The sequence below is a fragment of the Tenrec ecaudatus genome, chromosome 10 (assembly GCF_050624435.1).
Source record: "Tenrec ecaudatus isolate mTenEca1 chromosome 10, mTenEca1.hap1, whole genome shotgun sequence".
NCBI lineage: Eukaryota > Metazoa > Chordata > Mammalia > Afrosoricida > Tenrecidae > Tenrec > Tenrec ecaudatus.
The window spans coordinates 75,536,900-75,558,357 of NC_134539.1; the positions used below are offsets into that span (position 1 = coordinate 75,536,900).

The 21,458-nt window shown below is 42.1% G+C and overlaps 1 protein-coding gene across 4 annotated transcripts in view; it reads left to right on the plus strand.

The window, feature by feature from the left end:
- The window catches only part of RAPGEF1 (Rap guanine nucleotide exchange factor 1), a 162,168-nt gene that overhangs the window by 70,187 nt on the left and 70,523 nt on the right, over nt 1-21,458 (plus strand). For 2 of the 4 annotated variants that reach the window (XM_075560592.1, XM_075560589.1), the window contains exons 2-4: nt 12,193-12,332; nt 12,914-13,027; nt 21,157-21,335. In XM_075560592.1, the coding sequence (XP_075416707.1) occupies nt 12,193-12,332; nt 12,914-13,027; nt 21,157-21,335 (433 nt within the window). The remainder of the gene's footprint in view (nt 1-12,192; nt 12,333-12,913; nt 13,028-21,156; nt 21,336-21,458) is intronic. The other 2 variants (XM_075560593.1, XM_075560590.1) reach the window with 1 other exon arrangement.

A 21,458-nucleotide genomic window follows, 5' to 3' on the forward strand; every position in this document is an offset into this window, starting at 1 on the left:
TTGGGATCCCACCTGCTGCTACAAGTGACATTTGAAAGAAGTCCAGTTAAGACCTACATTTGTCAGCAACAGACTAAGGAACAGGTTTGGCCAAAGAGGCAAGTTGAAATTCAAGAGTGAAATATTGGCACCTAGTAGACCACTTTGGAAGATGCTGGTTTGGCTGTGAATGCTTTTGTTTCCTTTTGTTGTTTTATTTTTTATTAATCTTTATGGAGGCGTGTGGGGGTTGTGTGCCTCTTTTCTGCCCCATCCTCTTTCTCTCTAGCTTGAGAGGGAAATCGTCTCACAGCCAGATCCGCAGCCCGGGTTGGTTGCTCCCAAAAAAGGCCTGCTGTTAGTCACACTACAGTCATTTATGCAGAAATCACTTGAGGCCCTGTTAACTAGTCTTCCCCTGGAAGACATGACTAGTGGATTAGTCACTGAGAGTTTTTCAACTCCATCTAAATGCCAAACTGAGCAGCCGTACCTTGGCAGTGTTTTCTTTCGTGAGTTATAGATGGCTTCTGAAGTTGCCCTCAAAGATTTGACAGCAAGAATGTTCCCTAGCTTCAGGCGTTTGCATGTGAAGAAGAGCTCTTCAGATTTCGGTGCCCTCATTTGGTGTGACCATGTGAAAAATCCGACAACCAAAACATGCCAGGGGAGAAGCAGCAGGAATGGCCTTCCATTGCTAGTGAGGCGGGGCAGTCCAGTGGTATAACTGCGGGAGAGTCATCTGATAATGTCCATAACCACGTGCCACTTACCTTATAACTCAGCATCTCTACTCACACAAAACTCTTACATGTGCCCAGGATGCTTGTAGGAGAATGTTCAAGGCAACAACGTCTCTAAAAGCAAAAGCAAAACCAAAAGTGGGAGATAAACCAATAACCTCTGATAAAAGAGAGAATAAGTAACTTGGTGTTGTGGCATATCTGGAATTATTTCACAGCCCTAGAAAGTAAAAGCCTCCATGTACACATCAGCTTGGATGACTGCAAAACCTATAATTAAATGTAGAAGCAAAAACGTGAGAGAGGTAAAGTCCACACACATGATGGCTAATGCTAGATTTCTGGAGCCGCACAGTTCAATGTGCTCATCACCAGCTGCATGTGGCTATTGAAATGAACTAAAGTTTGATAAAAATGGGGCCCTGGGGGGTGGGAGGAACCTATCATAATGATCAGCACACACCCCTCCAATGGGAAGAACATGAGAACCATGAGGAAAGGGAGATAGTGGTCAGTGTGAGATATGAAAATGACAATAATTTATAATCTGTCACAAGGGGGGGGGAGCGAGGAGAGGAGCTGATACCAAGGGCTCATCAGAAAGTTATTGTCTAGAAAGGATGATGGCAGCATATGTACAAATATGCCTGATACAATTGATGTGTGGATTATAAAAAGAATTGTAAGAGCCCTCAATAAAATGATCCCCCAAAAAAAGAAAAGAAAATGTAGTTCCTTAGACTTGCCACATTTCAAGTGCCAGCTAGTTAGTGCAGAGAGAGACCATTTATGCCTCACAGAAAGTCCTGTTGGACCACACTGTTCTATATGCTTGATGAGTATGTGGATTTGGGTAATTCTTCGTAAGTTACATATGTATGAAATCAGAACTATACAGTCTTTAAAAATGCACATATACAAATCTGAAGTATAACTCCATAAGGGTTTGGAAAGTAGGAGAAAGACAGTGGTCAGTAAAATTATCTAAGATTAAGACTCTGCCTTTAGTGTAAGAGCATCTCTTGGGCATTAGACTCTTGGCGAGATGTTTGGAAGAAAGAACGGGAGGTGGGGTGGAAGAAAAAGAAGCAAGTGTGTTAGGATGCTTCCTGGATTGTTTGCTCCCAGGCTAGCGCCCTTAGCCTGCCCCAGGATCGGCAGGGGCACTTTCACAAACCAGAGCCAACGAGTGCTTCCTTACATTTTGCCCCTTTATCACCTTCGTCATGAGAACAGTTGAGTTCGCCAGCCCCTCGGCCTCATGCCTGCCCACACAGCAACTCAGGGCTGCAGACAGTGAAAAAGCAGACGTTGACTCAACCAGCCATGTTTGACCAGAGAAGTAAACCAAAGAAACTTTACATCCGGCCTCCATCTGACTTCCCCGTTGTGTGTATTTTTGTCCCTGCTTTCAGCCGTACTTGCCTGGGTAAATTGTAAATTGCTATAGTATTTCACCCAGCTAAGATGCTACCGAGTGAGGGATGTGCTGTGTCCTTTAGGGGTCCTGTGGGGCCAGCATCAGAAAGAATGGGGCAGAGCAGCAATAGAGCAACACAGAAAGAGGCAAGTTAAATCAGAGAGAAAAATGGGTTAGCAGCTTAAAGCCAGGTTAAGACTTTTGGTTGCATGCTAAAGGAAGAAAAAAGCAGGCATGTACTGTAAGGTCCACAATTACTCAGGCTAGCTCTAGGTGTAATGCTGCCAAATACCCTGATTATGATCTGTACGCAGTTGAGAAAGAGGAATTTAGAGTTTATCAGCCTTATTATCCATCCAAATGATATACGTAGTCACTCACGTTGGCTACCCTCCTGGATTGAGTGCGTACATATGCAGGGTACTTAGGTGTATATCTTTTGCCTTATTACCTTTGCAGAATCTCATTTAATCTACAACATAACAACCATCTCAAGAGCAATGTTGTCAGCCTTATTTTCCAACAAAGAAATTTGACGTTTAGGAAGATGACCCTGGAGTATTTTAGCATAAGCAGTCTTGCTGTCTTAACCACTCCATTGAATGAGTAGAATGGCCACATAATTTTGAAATAGAAGAAAGGAAACATAAACTGTATTGGAGATTTGCCCTGCTTGGGTGAGGAAGGGCATGGGCAGAGCAGAGGGGCGCTGCAGAAAACCCTCCACCCCAGTTTACCTCTAGTCCAAGGATATCTCCTGCAGGCAGATAGGACCGATGCTAGGAGCCTCTCCTGTGCCTGTTGGACTATTCTAGGTGAGCGAGAGATGTGCACTAAACTCCTGGATTCATGTCCATGTTTAGGGACCGAAAAGGGATTTCTCCAGCTCTGATCGGAAGATCGTTGTGATGCAATGTTTAATTCTCCTCCTCATGTATACTGGAGTCTGACCCTGTCTTTACCCTTTAGTCCAAGAGAGTAATAGGCCAAAGGACAATATAGTTTGTCTGACAATGCAGGTCCTACCTGCTGACCTAGAAGGTCTTTGACAAAGGAATTGAACTCTGCTCTATTGAGTCACATGCAGACCTAGTGACAGGACAGTAAGTAGTACACTGTGTCATGTCATTTATTTGGAGGATATTTTTGTTACATAATATATTACATGCTTTTCATTTCTGTAGACTACATATATTTTCCCCGTGTTGACATTTTATTCCCTAATTGTCCACCAATGTCAAGTATTTTCTGTATAGTTTTTAGGTCAACAAATGAAGCATTTTTCCCTGTAGGGTATTTTTTGATCCATTAGCTTATCCGTGTGTTTAAGTAAATGTTTTATTGAGTATCTTTTATGTCAGTTCTCACGTTACTGATAGGATCAGGTCAGGTAAGGTCCTCAGCTTGTATTCTTGTCAAGAAGAGAAGCACATAAAAAGGGGGACGTCATGGAAAAATTCTATTATCTTTCCATTTTTCCTCAAACTTTAAAAAAAATAGTTTTATCTATATATGGTCCACATATACATTTCAACAGTTCAGTCATATTAAAAAGAGTTGTACAATCAGTATTAATTTATTTCTTTTTTAACACTTTGAGTAAAAATTATATATTTTACATTTCACCCACTTAATGAAAAATACACTTCAATGTTTTATAGTATTTTACAGAGTTGTACAACTATCATTTTAGACCATCAGCCTTCACCCAAAGGAACCCAGTCTCCGTTATCCCCATCTATCAGCCCAGGCAACCGCTGATCCACTACTCCACTTTGGCCTATAGATTTATGTTACATACATTTCACATATAGTGGGATCGTGTGTAGTTCTTTGTGACTGATTTCTTTCACTTAACATCATGTTTTCAAGGATCATCTATACTGGAGCACATATCAGTACTTCATTTCTTTTTACAGTTGAATGATAGTCCATGTTGAATAAGTCACATTTATCTCTTCATTTGTTGGTAGATTTTTAAGGTTGCTTTTACTTTGGGACTCACATGAAATAATGCTGTTATGCACATTTACATACAGATTGTATTTGGGGCATGTTGTCAGGAGAGACCAGGCCCTGAAGAAGGACATCACGCTTGGTAAAGTAGAGGGGCAACGAAAAAGAGGACGGGCTTCAAGATGACACAGTCGCTGCGCAGTGGCTCAAACCTGAGAGCAAATGCGAGGATGGTGCAGGACCAGGCAGTGTTTGTTTTTTTAATCATTTTATTGGGGACTCGTACAATTCTTATCACCATCCGTACATTGTGTCAAGCGCATTTGTACATTTGTTGCCCTCATCATTCTCAAAACATTTACTTTCTACTTGAGCCCTTGATATCAGCTCATTTTTCCCTCTCTCTCCGCTCCCCCCTCCCTCAGGCAGTGTTTTGCTCTGTTGTACATGGGTCGGAACCAACTTCACACACATCAAATAACAACAATACAAGTTATATAAAGATATTTTTTCATTTCTCTTGGGTATATATATTAGGAGTAGAATTGCTGGGTTGTGTGAGCCCTGGTTGGACAGGGGATGAGGTGTTGGGCTGCTAACTGTAAGGTTGACCTTGGAAACTCAACAGCCACTCTGGAGAAGCAAGATCAGACTGTCCTTCCTGTAATGATTTATAGACTTGGAAACCTTATGAGACAGTTGTACTCTTGTCTTGCAGGTTCACTGTGAGTCGGAATCAACTCTGCAGCAATGGACTAGGGCGAGACATTAGTGGACACGTTTCTTTTCAAGGCTTTGCAGTATGGACTAGGAATGGAATTGCTGGATCAGATGGTAGTGGTTCTGTTTTTTGAGGAACTCCTGTACTGTTTTCCATAGCAGCTGCACCATTTTTCATCCCCACTGGGATGGATAAAGGTTCCAGTGTCCCCACATTCTTTCCAGTGTTTATTACCTTCCGTTGTTGTTGTTGCTTTATTTTAGCCATCAGTGGAAGTGAAATGGTATTTTCATTGTCTTGGTTTGCACCTCTGCGATGGCTAGTAGGCTGTTAACTGCAAGGTCAATGGTTCAAAACCACCAGTTGCTCCATGGGAGAACGAAGAGGCTGGCTGTTGCCATAAAGATTTACAGCCTTGGAAACCTTTTATGAGTTGGAATCAACGCCATGGCAGTAGGCTTGGCGTTTGGGGTAGCTAATGACAGTTAGCATCTTTTAATGTATTTGGCGAGCATTTGGATGTCCTCTTTGTTGAGTGAAATGTATCTTCAGGCCCTTGGTTCATTTTATGACTGGGTTAGTTTCTTTCTGTTACTGAGTTGTCAGAGTTGCCCATATATTTTAATCATTAGATTCTTGTCCGATATATGACTTCAGAAGATATTTTCCTAATCAGTCTTTCAGGTAAAGCCTTTTGATGAACAAAATTTTTAATTTTTTATGAGGTGTCATTCATCTACTTTGCCTTTTATGGTTTGTTCTTTTGTTATTAGACACTCCATTGTTGAGAGGTAGGACTGACAGCTTGGGCTCATTTTTCATTGGATAATTTAACTTTTGATTATCTAGTTATCGAAATTTGTTATACCAGACAAGCCCCTTATCAGATAGATGATGTAATTTTCTAACCTTTTTTCCATTCTGTAGATTGTCTTCACTTTCTGGATGGTACTGTTTGTAGGGTGAGTGTTTTCAATTTTGAGTGAAGTTCAATTCTTTTTGTTTTTGTATGTGCTTATGGTGACATTTATAATATATTTGCAATGTTTTCTTTTAAGAGTTTTGTAATTTCAGCTTGCGCATTTTGTTCTGTGATAGATTTTGAGTAAATTGCCGAGTATGGTGTGAAATTTTGGTACAACTTCATTATTTTGCATATGGATATCTAGTTGAAAAGACCATCCTTCTCTATTAAATAATTTTGGCACGTTGCTTGAAAATCAATTTCCCATAAATGAATAAGTTTCTTTTCTTTTTTAAAAATACCGTATGTACTCCAATATAAGCCGACCCGAGTATAAGCCGAGGTACCTAATTATTAGCTGGGAAACCAGGAAAAGTGATTGACTCGAGTATAAGCCTAGGGAGAGAAATGCAGGATGTGAATTAACACAGAGACCAGAGGGGAGAGACAGAGCGCAGCCACAGACACATCCTTACCAGTTCAGCTGCCGTCGTAAGTGAATCACTACAGGTGCTAGTGAATCACTACGGGTGCTTCTGCGAATTGGAGCCGTCCACGTCATAGGACGGCTCTGATTGGTTAGATGTGAGTGAACAAACATTCAAAGCCCTGCAGTGTCAGCGGGGCTTTGAATGAACAGCGGAACGGCTATAACCCACTAGATGTTACACCTCGCTGGGTTACCACTGACCCGTGTATAAGCTGAACCGCTGAAAAACTCGGCTTATACATGAGTTTATATGGTAGGTTTATTCCTGACTTGCTATTCAGTTCCATTGATGTCTGTGCCAATAATACCACACTTTCTTGATTAGTGTAGCTTTGCAGTAAGTTTTGAATTGGGAAATGTAAGCCCTCCCAGCTTTGTTTTCTTATCTTTGGTATTTTATAAAATTGTCATGGTTATTTTGGGTCTCTTGCATTTCACAGGGCTTAAAGCACTCAGGTGCTAATATAACCCGTTTACAGTGTAGTAGTAATTGGCTTCCTTACAGATCGATGTATAGCCTTGAAAATGCTTAGATCATTGTACTCTGTCCTGTAGGGTTGCTATGAATCTGAATTGACTGAACAATAGTAGATTTGTATTTCCATATACATTATAGGATCAATTTAATTTCTTTTTTTAAAAAATTTATTGGGGTGGATGCTCTTACAGCTCTTTTTTTAAATCATTTTATTGGGGGCTCTTACAATTCTTATCACAATCCATACATACATCCATTGTGTCAAGCACATTTATACATTTGTTGCCATCATCATCCTCAAAACATTTGCCTTCTACTTGAGCCCTTAATATCTCCTGCTCATTTCCCCCTCCCTCCCTACTCCCCCCTACCTCATGAACCCTTCATCATTCATAAATGAGCTCTTACAGCTCTTATCAAAATCCATATATATATCCATTGTGTCAAACACATCTGTACATACAGTATGTTGTCATCATTTTTCCCTCCCTCCCCCATGTCCCCTTTATAAATTATTCTTTTTATTTCTTCCTGTCTTACACCAACCACTGTCTCCCTTCACCTTTTCTGCTGTCCGAACCCCCTGGGAGAGGGGCCATACATCAGTTATTGTGATCAATTCCCCCTTACTCTCCCATCTTCCCTTATCCTCCTAGTATCGATTCTCCCTTTATTGGCCCTGAGGGGTTTATCTATCCTGGATTCCCTGTGTTGTTAGCTCTTATCTGTACAAGTATACATGTTCTTCTGACAAGGGGTGTCCAATTTAGTTCTCCATTCTGCCTTCTTCCCTCATTCCCATTGATATGATTTTTTTGTTTTGTGTCTTTGATACCTGATACTTGATCCCATCGACACCTCATGATCACACAGGCTGGTATGCTTCTTCCATATGGGCTTTGTTGCTTCTCATCTAGATAGCCCCTTGTTTATCTTTAAGCCTTTAAGATCCCAGATGCTATATCTTTTGATAGCCAGGCACCATCAGGCTTTCTTCACCACATTTGCTTATGCACCCATTTTGTCTTCAGCAATCCATCAGGGTAGGTGATCATCACAGAGTGCCATGTTACTAAAACAAAGTGTTCTTGCCTTGAGGGAGTTCTTGATGGAGGCCCTATGTCCATCTGCTGCCATAATACTTTATAAATATAAATAAACATATGTACATAGGTCTATTCTCCTATCATTACATGTGAATGTATTTACATGTATGCATGCCTGTATTTAGACTTCTACAAATGTCCTTTGCCTTCCAGTTCTTTCCTCTATTTCCTTTTACTTTTCTCCTGTCCCACTGTCATGTTTGGCCTTCATTCAGGTTTTGGTAATTCCTCTCGGCTCCATTGCCCTTGATCAAACACCCCCAAGCATCTTATGCCCTCCCAATTTAATTTCTTCTTTTTTTAAATCACTTTATTGGGGGCTCATACAACTCTTATCACAATCCATACATACATCAACTGTGTAAAGCACATCATTGCCCTCATCATTCTCAAAACATTTGCTCTCCACTTAGTCCTTGGCATCAGCTCCTCATTTTAACCCCCTCCCTCCCTGCTTTCCCCTCCCTCATGAACCCTTGATAATTTATAAATTGTTATTTTGTCTTATCTTACACTGTCCGACGTCTCCCTTCACCCACTTTTCTCTTGTCTGTCCCCCAGGGAGGAGGTTATATGTAGATCACTGTAATCAGCTCCCTTTGCACCCCCCCTCCCTCCACCTCTCACCATTGGCCCTGAAGGGATCATCGTCCTAGATTCTCTGCGTTTCCAGTTCCAATCTGTACCAGTGTACATCCTCTGGTCTAGCCAGATTTGTAAGGTAGGATTGGGACCATAATAGTGGGTGGGGAGGAAGCATTTAGGAACTAGAGGAAAGTTGTATGTTTCATCATTGCTACACTGCACCCTGACTGGCTCGTCTCTTCCCCATGACCCTTCTTAAGGGGGTGTCCAGTTGCCTACAGATGGACTTTGGTTCCCCACTCAGCACTCCCCCTCATTGACAATGATAGGATTTTTTGTTCTTTGATGCCTGATAACTGATCCCTTCGGCACCTTGTGATTGCACAGGCTGGTGTGCTTCTTCCATCTTAGGCCCTTCCAATTTAATTTCTGAAGACAAAAAAAAACTGCTGGCATTTGATTAAGAATTGCATTGACTCCATTTGGGTAGAGTCTCAACAAGTATATTGATCCTTAAACATAGCGTGTTTATTTCTTTAGACCTTTATTTTCTTTCAGCACTGTTTTTGTAGTTTTCTTTGTTTGTTTTTGTAGTTTTCAGTGCATAAGTTTTGAATGACTTTTCCTTAAACATAACATGTATATTTATTTAGACCTTTATTTTGTTTTTTTGTTTTTGTAGTTTTTAGTGCATAAGTTTTGTATGACTTTTGTTAAATTTATACCTAAATATTTTATTCTTTGTAATATTAAAAATTAAAAAATTTAAATTTCATTTCCAGTATATTCATTGCTAGTGTATAGAAAGATAATTTTTGTGTATTGACCTTGTGTCTTACAACCTAGATGAATTAGTTTAGTCTAATAATTGTTGTAGTGGATTGTGTGGGATTTTCCATATGTGAAATCATATCATCTAAAAATAGTTTTACTTCTTCCTTTCCAATATGCATATCTTTTATTTTATGTTCTTGCTTAATTTTTCCAACTCAAACTTCCAGGACAGTTCTGAATGGAAGTGGTCAGAGTAGACACACCTGTCCTGTTCCTGGTATTAACCACAAGTTTCTAGCCTTGCAACACAAGCCGGGGAGAATTGAACACCTTGGTTCTGCTTACATCTCCACTACCAACTCGGAAACCTTGCCCATATCACCTGTTGCAGATTCTTCATCAGACAAATGACAACATTAATTTGAAAGGCCCTCTTTTCAGTTCTTACTTCTCTATACCTTTGTGCTTTGTTTGTTAAGCATTATTTTTTTCATAGGTAGTTGCCTTGAACATTTGTTATAGCGTCATAGGAAATTTATAAGTTTACTTGGAAATATTTTTTTTAATCTGAGCACCTTTAAAAAAATCATTTTATTAGAGGCTCATACAACTCTTATCACAATCCATACATACATCATCTGTGTAAAGCACATCCGTACATTCATTGCCCTCATCATTCTCAAAACATTTGCTCTCAACTTAAACCCCTGACATCAGCTCCTCATTTTTCCCCTCCCTCTCCACTTCCCCCTTCCTCATGAACCCTTGATAATTTATAAATTATTATTTTGTCATATCTTGCCCTGTCCAATGTCTCCCTTCACCCACTTTTCTATTGTCGGTTCCCTTTTCCACCTGACCCTCCCTCCACCATACCAGTATCGCCACTCTCACCACTGGTCCTGAAGGGATCATCCACCCTGGATTCCTTGTGTTTCCAGTTCCCATCCGTACCAGTGTAAATCCTCTGGTCTAGCCAGATTTATAAGGTAGAATTGGGATCATGACAGTAGGTGTGGAGGAAGCGTTTAGGAACTAGAGGAAAGTTGTATGTTTCATCGTTGCTACATTGTACCCTGACCGGCTTATCTCCCCACGGCCCTTCTGCAAGGGGGTGTGCAGTTGCGTACAGATGGGCCTTGGGTCTCCACCCCGCACTCTCCCTCATTCACAATGATATGATTTTTTTTATTCTGGTGATGCCTGATACCTGATTCCTTCGACATCTTGTGATTGCACAGACTGGTGTGCTTCTTCCAAGTGGTTTTGTTGCTTCTGAGCTAGATGGCCGCTTGTTTACCTTCAAGCCTTTAAGACCCCAGATGATATATCTTTTGATAGCTGGGCACCATCAGCTTTCTTCACCACATTTGCTTTTACACCCATTTGTCTTCAGCAATCACATCAGGTAGGTGAGCATACAATTATTTGATTTTTTTTTGTTCTTTGATGTCTGATAACTGATCCCTTCGGCACCTGGTGAGCACGCAGGCTGGTGTGCTTCTTCCATGTGGACTTTGTTGCTTCTGAGCTAGATGACCACTTGTTTACCTTCAAACTTTGATGGCCAGGCACCATCAGCTTTCTTCACCACATTTGCTTATGCACCCGCTTTGTCTTCTGCAATTGTGTCGCGAAGGTGAACATCATGGAATGCCAGTTTAATAGAATAAAGTGTTCTTGCATTGAGGAAGTACTTGAGCAGAGGCCCAATGTCCATCTGCCACCTCAATACCAAACCTATAAATATATGCACATAGATCCACTTCCACATCCTCATATATAAATATATTTACATATGTACATGCCTGCACTTAGACCTTTATAAATGCCCTTTACCTCCTAGCTCTTTCCTCTTTTCCTTTTCCTTTCCTCTCATCCCACTATCATGCTTAGCTTTCATTTGGGTTACAGCAATTCCTTTCGGTTACATTATCCTTGGTCACGCCCTACCAGGTCTCCTACACCCTCCTCCCCACTGATTTGGATCACTTGTTGTTCCCTTGTCCCTGGGTTAGTTAACACCACTTTCTTTGTCCCCAACTCCCCCTCTCCTATGCCCCCCTCACCCCAGAACCGTAGGTCCCGTTGTTTTCTCCTCCAGTTGTTCATCCAGCCTATCTCATTTAGACAGACCTGCGTAGATAACATGCACAAAAACAAAACCAAGCAACAAACTAAAACAAAACAACAACGACACCAACAAGCCAATGACAAAAATAACCCCCACAACAAGAAAGTAAAGCTTGTAGTTAGTTCATGGACTATTTGTTGGCCTTTAGGCGTGTTTTCCAGTCGAGTCTGTTGAGACGCCAAGCTCTGGCCCCAATGTCTCTCCTTGGTACTCCCTTGGGACCTCATTGCTCTGATCCCCTTGCTGTTCTGTTCCACGACTCCGCTGTTTTTCCTCGGTGTGGTAGGATGAGATTGGGCAGGATTCCCACACGTTGTCTCCAGTGTTGTCTTCCATAGGGCTATGGGTCAGCAAGGGATGTCATGTCTCATAGTGGGCCGGACATATGGTCCTTTTGTGTACTGGCCACTCTGAGCGGGAACATTGTGCTCAAGGGTTGGCAGGCCAGGATGTGCTCCACTCTCTCTTCCTCCACCCACACCTGCTCCCGTGTGCTCTGATCAGACATGTCCCTCTCTCGGTGCTGCAGATTCAGTGCCGTCCTCTGAAATAAATTCTTCTGGGGCGGGGCGGTACTTGGAAATATTTCTAAGTTCTTTTCCCCCTGCTTGTTTTGAGTGCCTTTGACTTCCACAATTCTGAACAGCTTTAATCTAGACAGAATGTTCAGAAATTGAGATGCACAAGACAAATGTTTCAGTGGAACCCTATTTCCTTTCCTTTGAAACTGAATGGCCAGCGGGAAAAATGTTTTGGGAAAATTGCTCATTTCCACAAAAGGTCAATAGACCACAGCTTCTTCCACTTCGCCCTCTGACAGTCAGTGATCTATTTGTTTTCAGATTCCCAGCGTTCTCATCTCTCCTCCTTCACCATGAAGCTCATGGACAAATTCCACTCGCCCAAAATCAAGAGAACGCCGTCAAAGAAGGGAAAACCAGCTGAGGCGTCTGTGAAGAATTCAGAGAAGCCCCTGAACAAAGTAAGCTGGCTCTAGATGTTTCTCCTGCTTTTTGTCTACATCCAGCAATATTGGCTTGTCATATTTAAAGTTCTTTCCCTGGGGACCAAGTGTTCAGGATATCACACCTATTACATAGCATTTCATGCTTCCAGATGGGGTCTCCAATGTCCTTAGGCTAGGTGAAGCTTTAGCCTAGTGAGTACTGGTCATGTTAATCAGAGTCAGCTCAGTTGGGTAGAACAGTTCTCCTCTTCCAGTTGTGTCATCCTCTGGGCATTTAAACCATCTCAGTGCATCATGTCCACACTCCAGGAGGCTGTCTCCCTGCCCCAAAGATTGCACATCATCCTGGTGCACACACACATACACTGAGACATTTGTGGTATCCAGATTACCCATCATTGGGCTTTAAAAGGTCTGTATTCTTAAACATGCAAACCCCTTAAAGTTCAGCCAAAGATGTTCTCAAGCACAAGCAACTTCAGCAGGGCAAGTCAAGCCAGCTATGTTGAGACAGCTGTTGGTTTTCATCAACCCCTCCCTTCAGCTTAAAACGGCCATTTCAAGCTCTGTAGGAATCCAGGTTTCCTCTCTTCCAGGAGGCAACAGACAGATTTCTACCAGAGGGCTACCCTAACCCCTTGGATCTGGAGCAGCAGGCAGTAGAATTTATGCCCACCAGTGCTGTGGCTTCCAGGTCTCAAAGGCAGAAGGTCAGTGTAACATTAAGAACAATTGGGTTTGCCTTGCCTTCTTCTGCAGAATCCTGGTCCCATGGTTTTGGGGATGGAAACCATCAATTGTATTCTCTTTTATGAGCTGATTGTTGGATGAGATGGCGACTCTGGGACCAACATGCTTGGGATGAAAGGAAGACTTTAAGCCCTCGTGGCCTTTAGAAAGAGCTCAGATATCCTTGGCAGAAGCCCAGGGATCCTTTCTGGGGTTGGTTTGGGTGTGCTACTTGGTTCCAGTGAGTTTCAGGAGGAAGTGGGTGAGTCGCATATCTCGAGACCAGCTTTCCTTCCCTTGAATTGCTGAGATGGTCTGAATAGTTTAGAAGGGGAAGCATCCAAAGGGTAAGATGCTTTTTTTAGACATCTAGATGTAGCGAGGCTCATGAGGCACCAGAAACTGACCCCTAGCCAAGTACTTTCAGAGTGGACACACCTTTTGTGATGCTTTGGTCAAGCCTTTTCTTAGTCCCAGGTACGTGCTCTAGCACATTATCATACTTAGGCAATCCTCCTGGCACCTTATTTTGTAGAAAAGGAATCAAGCTTTAGGGAGTTGAAACATTTGGCCAACGCATTCATATACAGGCCACCTGATAGCAAAGTCTGGACTCTTGTGATGCTATATATTGCCCCTTAATGGGAGCCAGAATAAAAGTAGTCCTGGCATCACAGTGGTCCAGAATAAAAGTAGTCCTGGCATCACAGTAGTCCAAGCACACAGCTGCCAACTGAGAAGTCAGCAATTGAACCTAGCAGTGGCTCTTTGAGGAAAATGAGGCAATCTGCTTCCATAAAGATTATGGCTTTGCAATTCCTATGCTATTGTTGTTGTTATTGTTAGGTGCTATCGAGCCAAGTCTGTCTCCTAGTGATGCTATGTCCAACACCATACCTGCACTTGTTGTTAAGGTACACACCATATGGGGCAGCTGTATTCTGTCCTATGGCGTTACTCTGAGTTGAAATTGGCCTGAGGGCAATGGGGTTATGTGTTTTTGTTTTGTTTACAGATTTGTTTGAAAGCTGAGTTTATTTTTTTAATACCTCACACATTTAGTTATGAATTCCAGCTCTTAAATTGTACATTTTTAATAACCACTTTAGCAATTCAAGATAAAAATAGCCTTGTAGACAAATGGATCCTTCATCTTTTCCTGGTTATGCTTAACATAATTTATAGTAACATTACTGTCACCACTGATCATTTAATGCAATTGTCAAATACTACATGTTATCTCCCACATAGTTCTTAAATTTCGGGGTGCATTTATTTTTATTTTTAATGTTGGCCAGCAAAATACCTTAAGACTCTAGTAAAAGTTTAAGAACTAAAGGCTTTGGGTCCAAACATGTTGTGCAATAGTTTTTTTCGGCCCCCATCTGTTAGCAAAAGGAACGTAGAGTGAGAGACTTGGTACTTTCCATATTGATGTCCATTACAGATTGAAGAAAGGAAAGATTTGGTCTATGCCATGGCTTAAAAATTTTGGGTTCTTTTTACTTTTTGCAATCCCTGTTAGTAACCTCTGGGAGTGGCATTTAATATTAAACTCTTAAAAAGTGTCTACTCTGTCATCTAGTTATTCCAGACTTAATTTATTATTTGCTATGTGTTGCTCCAGATTAAAATATTTCACTAATGACTGTGCTCTACTGTATTCTGATAGGAAACTTTAAACCACCGAATTCTTGGATTCGTTGTCCTTACCTTAAGGGAGGTCCTTAGGGAAGACTTGCTGCTAAAGTCCCTCTCACTTATCGGGAATTCTTATAAATTCCGGGGGACTTTGCTAATGTCTGGAGACATTGTGGTCACTAAAGCTAGAGAGTCAAGCAGTTACTACTGGCATCTCGTGTAGAGGCCAGAAATGCTGGTAAGACCTTAGAATGCATAGGACAAATGCCCCACATTTTCACCTGAGTGTGCAGGAGCACAAACACACACACCAGAGTTAACTAATTCAAATCACCAGTGATGCTGAGATTGAAAATCCCTGGTTTTATTTGTTTGTTTGTTTTGTTTTTTTCCATATAAAAATTTTTTTATTTTTAGGAATGTTTTAAAAATGGTCCTGCCCTTCCAAAAGTCAGAAAAACATAGAGTCAAATTGACAAACATCATAGTTAAATTTTAAGCTTATAGTTGCCATTTTTTCTTCCTGGAAAAGAAGTCAGAGCATCCAGTGGAGATTTTAAAAGAATTAGGGGAAACAAAAGATGCATAAAAATCTCTTTTGCATGTTAAAGGTATTTGACAGTCTAGCACAACCCCACCATTTTAGGGGGAAAATTAGGCCAGAAACAAAACAAGATACAAGTTACGGGATTTAGTAGCAGTGCTGTAGCCAAATTCAGGGGGAAAACCCCTGTTTTATAGCCAATGCACTGTGCGGTCTTACCCAACTAAGAATATCACTCACTACCCCTTTTAGGCTTGAACTCGTAGGCCTCACCTGCATGGGACAAAGTGAGTTCCTTAGAGCAGAGGCCCAAAACAAGACTGAAACTATTGGGGATCTGCCAAAGTGTATGAACCTACAGGGCTACTGCGTGCACTGTCTTACCATTGTCATTTGCTGTCTTGATTTCTTATTTACTGACGTGTGTGGCTGTCTTACTGTGTATAGCATATTCACCTATACCTACTCATTTTACTTCTGTTTCTGTACATGGCTAGCTATGTTTAAATACATGGGAAATTGAAGAGATCTGGAGATAGAGGTACAGCTTCAGATTCTGCCTACTTCTTGTCCAGGCCTTGTCCTGGGTAGTTTAACAAATGCTGTCGTACTTACACCTCACCTTAATCTTATGGGAAAGCTCTCAGTATCCCTATGATACTGAGAAGTTGTCTCTTGCTCAGATTTTCTTAATTTAAAAAACAAAAAATATCTGTCTTTCTAGACTGTTTCTACATATTTGTAGCCATTACATCTTTTTTGCTTAAAGAGGCTGGTGGGTGTGAACCACCAACCATGCTCATTGGGAGAAAGATGAGGCTGTCTGCTCTCTTAGAGGTCTGCAGCCTCGGACACCCACAAGGGTAGTTCTGCTCTGTCCTGTGTAAGCTCTGTGAGTCAGAATGGACTCCACCACAGTGGGAGAATGCTGCTTGGCTGAGGAAGAGACAACTAAGTGTCTAGAGACCAGGTCCAGGTTCTCTCTCACTTCCTCTTTCTCATCCAGAGCCTGTCCATGCTTACATCAAGAGGCAGGAAAGCCGCCTTTTTCTGTTCCTCTCTGCTACTGGCCATTATTGCTTGTAAAATGAACCTTAGACTCAGTGGTTTCTAGTCCGTTTCTTTACTTCCTCTATGTGTCTGATAAAACTTCCTGCTCCACTTCTTCCTTCCCCATCTCCCCTACCACTTCAAGCATCAACCAAAATTCAAACTTAAAACTCACTGCCATCAAGTTGTTCCAACTCTTAACAACCCTATAGGACAGTAGAACTTCCCCTGTGGGTTTCTGAGACTAATTCTTTACAGGAATAGAAAGTCTCGTCCTCCTTGCAGAGAGCAGCTGCTGGTTGAACTGCTGATCTCGTAATTAGCAGTGTAATAAATGATTCACTGTACCACCAGAGTTCCTAGTATCGATTAAACCAAGTTTCAAATCCCAGTTCTATCCCACACAGCTCTGTGACCTTGGGCAAGGTGCTTAAACAGCCCCAACCCCACCTTTAGTGGGGATAATTATTATGAAATGCCATCCAGTCCATCCTGACTCCTAGCAACTCTACGTGCAACGAAGCAAACACTGCCCTTCCTGTAGTCCTCTAGCTATTGAGTGCGGGATTGTAACTCTCCAATGAAATGATGTGAGCGAAAAACTTAGCCAAGTGGCGTCTTAGGCACTCAATAAAGGATAGCCCTTCGCTGGTGTCTTTCTCTCCTTGTCCCTTTTAGATCTTTGATTCGTTTCCATTTCTTCTTTACTTTATTAGGTTAGTGTGTGCCATTGCGTCAGTGCCAACTCATAGCAACCGTATGGGACAGAACAGAACTGCCTGAGCTGTAACTTGACAGGAGCAGACGACCAGGTCTGTTCTTCTGTAGACCTCTGAGCATGGGCTCTGAGCACTGGCCTTTTGACTAGCAGCTGAGCGCTTAACTGTTGTGTACAGGTCTCTTTAGGTCTCTTTTGCTTTATGATTAGCCAATACTATTAGCTAGTGTCTGATTTTATAAAATAATTCCCCGTACTCTCTCACTCGATGTCCATATCAACCTCTTGATACCAGGCTCCACTCCCTGAGGACTCTGAAGCCCACTGGTTTCCATATCCAGAACTTGACTGTCCCTCTTCCCCAGTCACCTCCTTTAGTTTCCAGGCCCATTTGACCAATGATGACACCCAGTCCCCCCCAGCAGGGAGGGAGGAGATAGATGGAGATGGCGGCATCTGCCTCTGTGAGATCACGGAACAAGCCAGCTCTATTCAAGCCGAGGTGATGGGTTTCCAGTTTGAGCTTGTGCTCCATATAGGTGTCTCATTCTAAAAGCTTCTGACCACCGGCCACGTTTTTGTAAGAAGCCAGTGTGCCAGCTAATGCTCACACAGCTAAGGGATGCACAACAGTCATTAATTCTGCAGAGTGGAATTGGCAGCAGAGTTAATGGATGAAACCTGACTCTGGTCAAGTGTAGGCTCCTTGATTTGGAGCTTAGAGTAGCCTGCCTCTCTCAAATGTCTGGGTTGATCTCTTCAGATGTCAGGAGAATTCTCTCTACTCTGAAATGGCTTGCTTCTTTTGAATGCTTCCCATCCTCGAGTTTTCTCTGTCTCCCCAGCAAACCTGTTAAAACATTATCTCTTTGCTCACCAAGTTTCTGTGATGGTCGTCCTCTCGCCACACTGTGCATGGTGATTTACATAGCCTGATTTGGTATCTGCCAGCACTGTGATTCCTTCAGACCCAGGTTCCCCTATTGATGTCGAAGTAGAGGGCACATGTTCATGAGATAGAGAAACACATCTTGACCTTTGGAAAACGGACAGTAAAAAGGCAAATATGTCAGACAGTAAAAAGAGAAAAAGGGGACAGAGAAGAGTCAAAAAGATAAAGTGATGAGGATGGCAGGTGGGGGCGGGTGTGCTTTTGCCACCTTGTAGAATGTATCTTAGTGGACTCCATGAAACACTTTGGAAAGTGTTCCTGTTGGAGAGATGGTGAATAGGGCCTGTGAAGCTTACCTGATTACAGTAGTGTGTTAGACCAAGTTGACTAGAGGGACAAATCCAGAGACACTCGCTTTGTGTCAAAGAGCAATTGTATGTTGGGAAAATATCCCAGATCAAGTCTAGAAGTCCAAAATTAGCCCATATGTCTGGTATTAGTTTATAAATTCCTCTTCAGACTCACGCAGCAGATACAATGATGAGTCTGCGTGCAGGAAGATCGCAGGCTGGTGGGTGAAAACTCTTGTGGATCCAACAGTGGTGGATGCATCTCCAGGGCTGTGGCTGCCATCAGCATGGCTCCTTGTGTCTTGTCACCAGGAATAAGGAGGCAGAGAGAGAAGTTCCCACAAGAAGGCATCATCAGGCTGACCTGATTGACAGGCTACACTCCACACCGTCACTCTTAATATCCTCAAGTTGACACAAGATCGTGTAACTACAAGGAACTATTTGACTTCTTGATCCTGCTTCTATACTTTTGATATTTTTATAAAAGGTCTCCACTATTGAAATATTTCCATTTAAAATTATATTCCTCTCTATTTTAGCTACTTTTTAAGATCATAATTGCTTTTCATTATGACCCTTTCATTTTTAAAAGATTTTTGCCTTTTCTAGAAATCATCCCATTGCCCTCTGTTGCATTCACTTGCATTCTGTGGACTTCAAAAAAACCCCAGCTGACAGTTTTCCTTGTGCATGCCCCTCCTCATCTTCACTGGGCACTATGTAGTTAATTCTTTTAACTAGTTCTTCAGTTGGGGGCTTATCCATTTTATAGACTTTTTTCCCCTTTAAGTTTGACTTCTTTTGTTGTTATTGAGACTGTACATTGCAAAACGTACACCAGCTCAACTGTTTCTGCAGGTTCCCTGTAGGAGCCTGCAGTCATCCTCAATCTCCTTGTGTTGTTCTTTCCTCAGTAACATGAGGTCACTGCCCGTAAGGTTTCTGACTCATCTTTTGAGATGCTTTTGTCAATGTGATCCCATATACATACAAAGAGACTTCAAAAAACATAGAAAAACTCCATTCGCTTTTCATGGCAGGCTTTTTTTTTTTTTTAACTAGTTAACCTAAATTGCTTTAGGTTGTAAGAAAGACTTCAGGGAATTATTTGGTCAGAGAAAATTCTTTGTTTGCTTTCAGTGTTTTTAAATTTGTCACAATTGGTTTAAGATCTAAAATAAGGTTTCTTCTGCAGAGTGACTCATGTGATGTGCACTGATAAATGCCTATTGTGCTATTTTGGGGTGGCGCGTTCTACATAAGTCTGTTGGTCTCTTTGATGTATAGTGTCATCCTGGCGCTCTCTTTTCTTGTTTGTCGTCTTCTAAGATATTCTGTCCAATAAGTCATGTATTGAAGTCTCCAGCAGACTATGTATTCGCAATGCTTATCCCACAGCACAACCAAGGGACACTTCTTTGGGCTTATCCTGCTTGGGACTTTTTGACCGTTTGGATTTGTAGTCAAGCCCTCTGTTCGATTAGGAACATTTTCTTTCCTTATTTCGTTAAATATTCTTCCTGTCCCTTTGTCTCACCTCCTTCATGAATTCTCATGATGCGTCTCTTTTCTCGTAATTCCATTAAACTGTGTTTAGCTACTCCGGCCTTTATTCGTGTGTTCTTCAGCACCCACCTCCAGTTTTAGCTATCATAGCCTCCAATCACAGATTCTTTTTCTGCATGAATGCAGCAGTAGGTAGATCCTGTCGTTCCTTATTCTAGTTACTGCCCCTTTCACCTGAAGTATCTTCTTTAGACCTTCATTTTGTTCTTGCACTGTTTTCCTTTTTCGTTCAGTCTGTGGCTTCCCTTACTTCTTTGATTATGTTCAGTATTGGGATGCTCCTCCATTTGCCCCCTTACTGGGGCATCCTAGATGCACTTTCACTCCGTTTATCTTCCTCTGGGAGGGCCGTTGCTTCTTTGTTATTTAAATGTCTATGATATTTTGTGGAGGCATTGGTGTAGATGTCTTGATTTTCCTTTCCCTGCCAGCCGGATGAGACTTGAGTCACTGACATTCGGGCCGGTAGAAGGAGGTTGGAAAGAGGAACAGAAGAGTGTACCCACTGAATGCCAGTTCAAGGGATCCACAGTCGAGAGAAGAGATTTGGAGGCAGCCATGTGAAGGGTGGAACAGTGTGCTTTATTTTCTTCCAGGACAGTCTCCCCTCAGGAGCATAAAGACCCTGCGTGCTGTTAGCAATCACTGTAGGCTAGTGATGAGTCAGCGCCATCTACTCCGGGTTCTTTGCCCTTTTTTACCCAAGAGCATCCCATCCCCGCTACCCCTGGGGGGTGCTGGGTCATTTGGGAGTGGCATAGCATTTCATTGGGATGGGCATGCATCTTTGAATAGGACAGCGTGGAGTCTAGTGAGGAGCCCTTGGGGGATGGTTTTTGAAATCTATTGCCCCTGATCATTCTTACCCAGCCTGTCTGGTCTTTGAAAGGTAGAAAGGCCTGGCATTTCTTGATTTGATTTATATCAAGTCAAGATATATGCGCACCACGGGACTCTTATTATTTGTTTTGCAAGTGTCTTCAGCCATCAGCAAGTTAGTCCTCACCAGCCTCAATGAGATTAGTGGTGAAACCTGGGTGTGGTTCATGAGGAAATAGAAGAGCAGAAATGACTTTCAATACTGTCAGCAAATCAACCTGGAGTCCAGCAAGGGAATTCAGGAGTATCTGTAAACTGCTCTTTTTCTTCTTTAAAGGCTAGTCTCTGTATCTTAATTACAAGCCTTTCAAGACAGTTTGGCTTCATTTCTGCAGTAATAAGCCTTTTTTTTTTTTTTTACATTTGCGTCACTCTTGAGTTACAGGGAATTTTAATGTAATTTAATTATTCAACATCACTCCCTTTAATCGCTCTCCTCCCTCCTTCTGCTTAACCTTGCCTTGCAGAACCTGAGCTGGCTGGAAGAGAAAGAGAAGGAAGTGGTCAGTGCCTTGCGCTACTTTAAGACCATTGTGGACAAAATGGCCATTGATAAGAAGGTACTAGAGATGCTGCCAGGGTCTGCCAGCAAGGTGCTGGAAGCCATCCTACCCCTGGTTCAGATCGAGCCACGAATTCAGCACAGGTGAGTTACTCTACAAGCCTTGGCTGGGTCAGAGTAAGGGGTGGCCTAGAGGCATCTTGCTCTTGGGGTCACTTCACACTCAAACACTTCCAGAAACAGGGATGAGTGTCAGAAGAAAAAGGA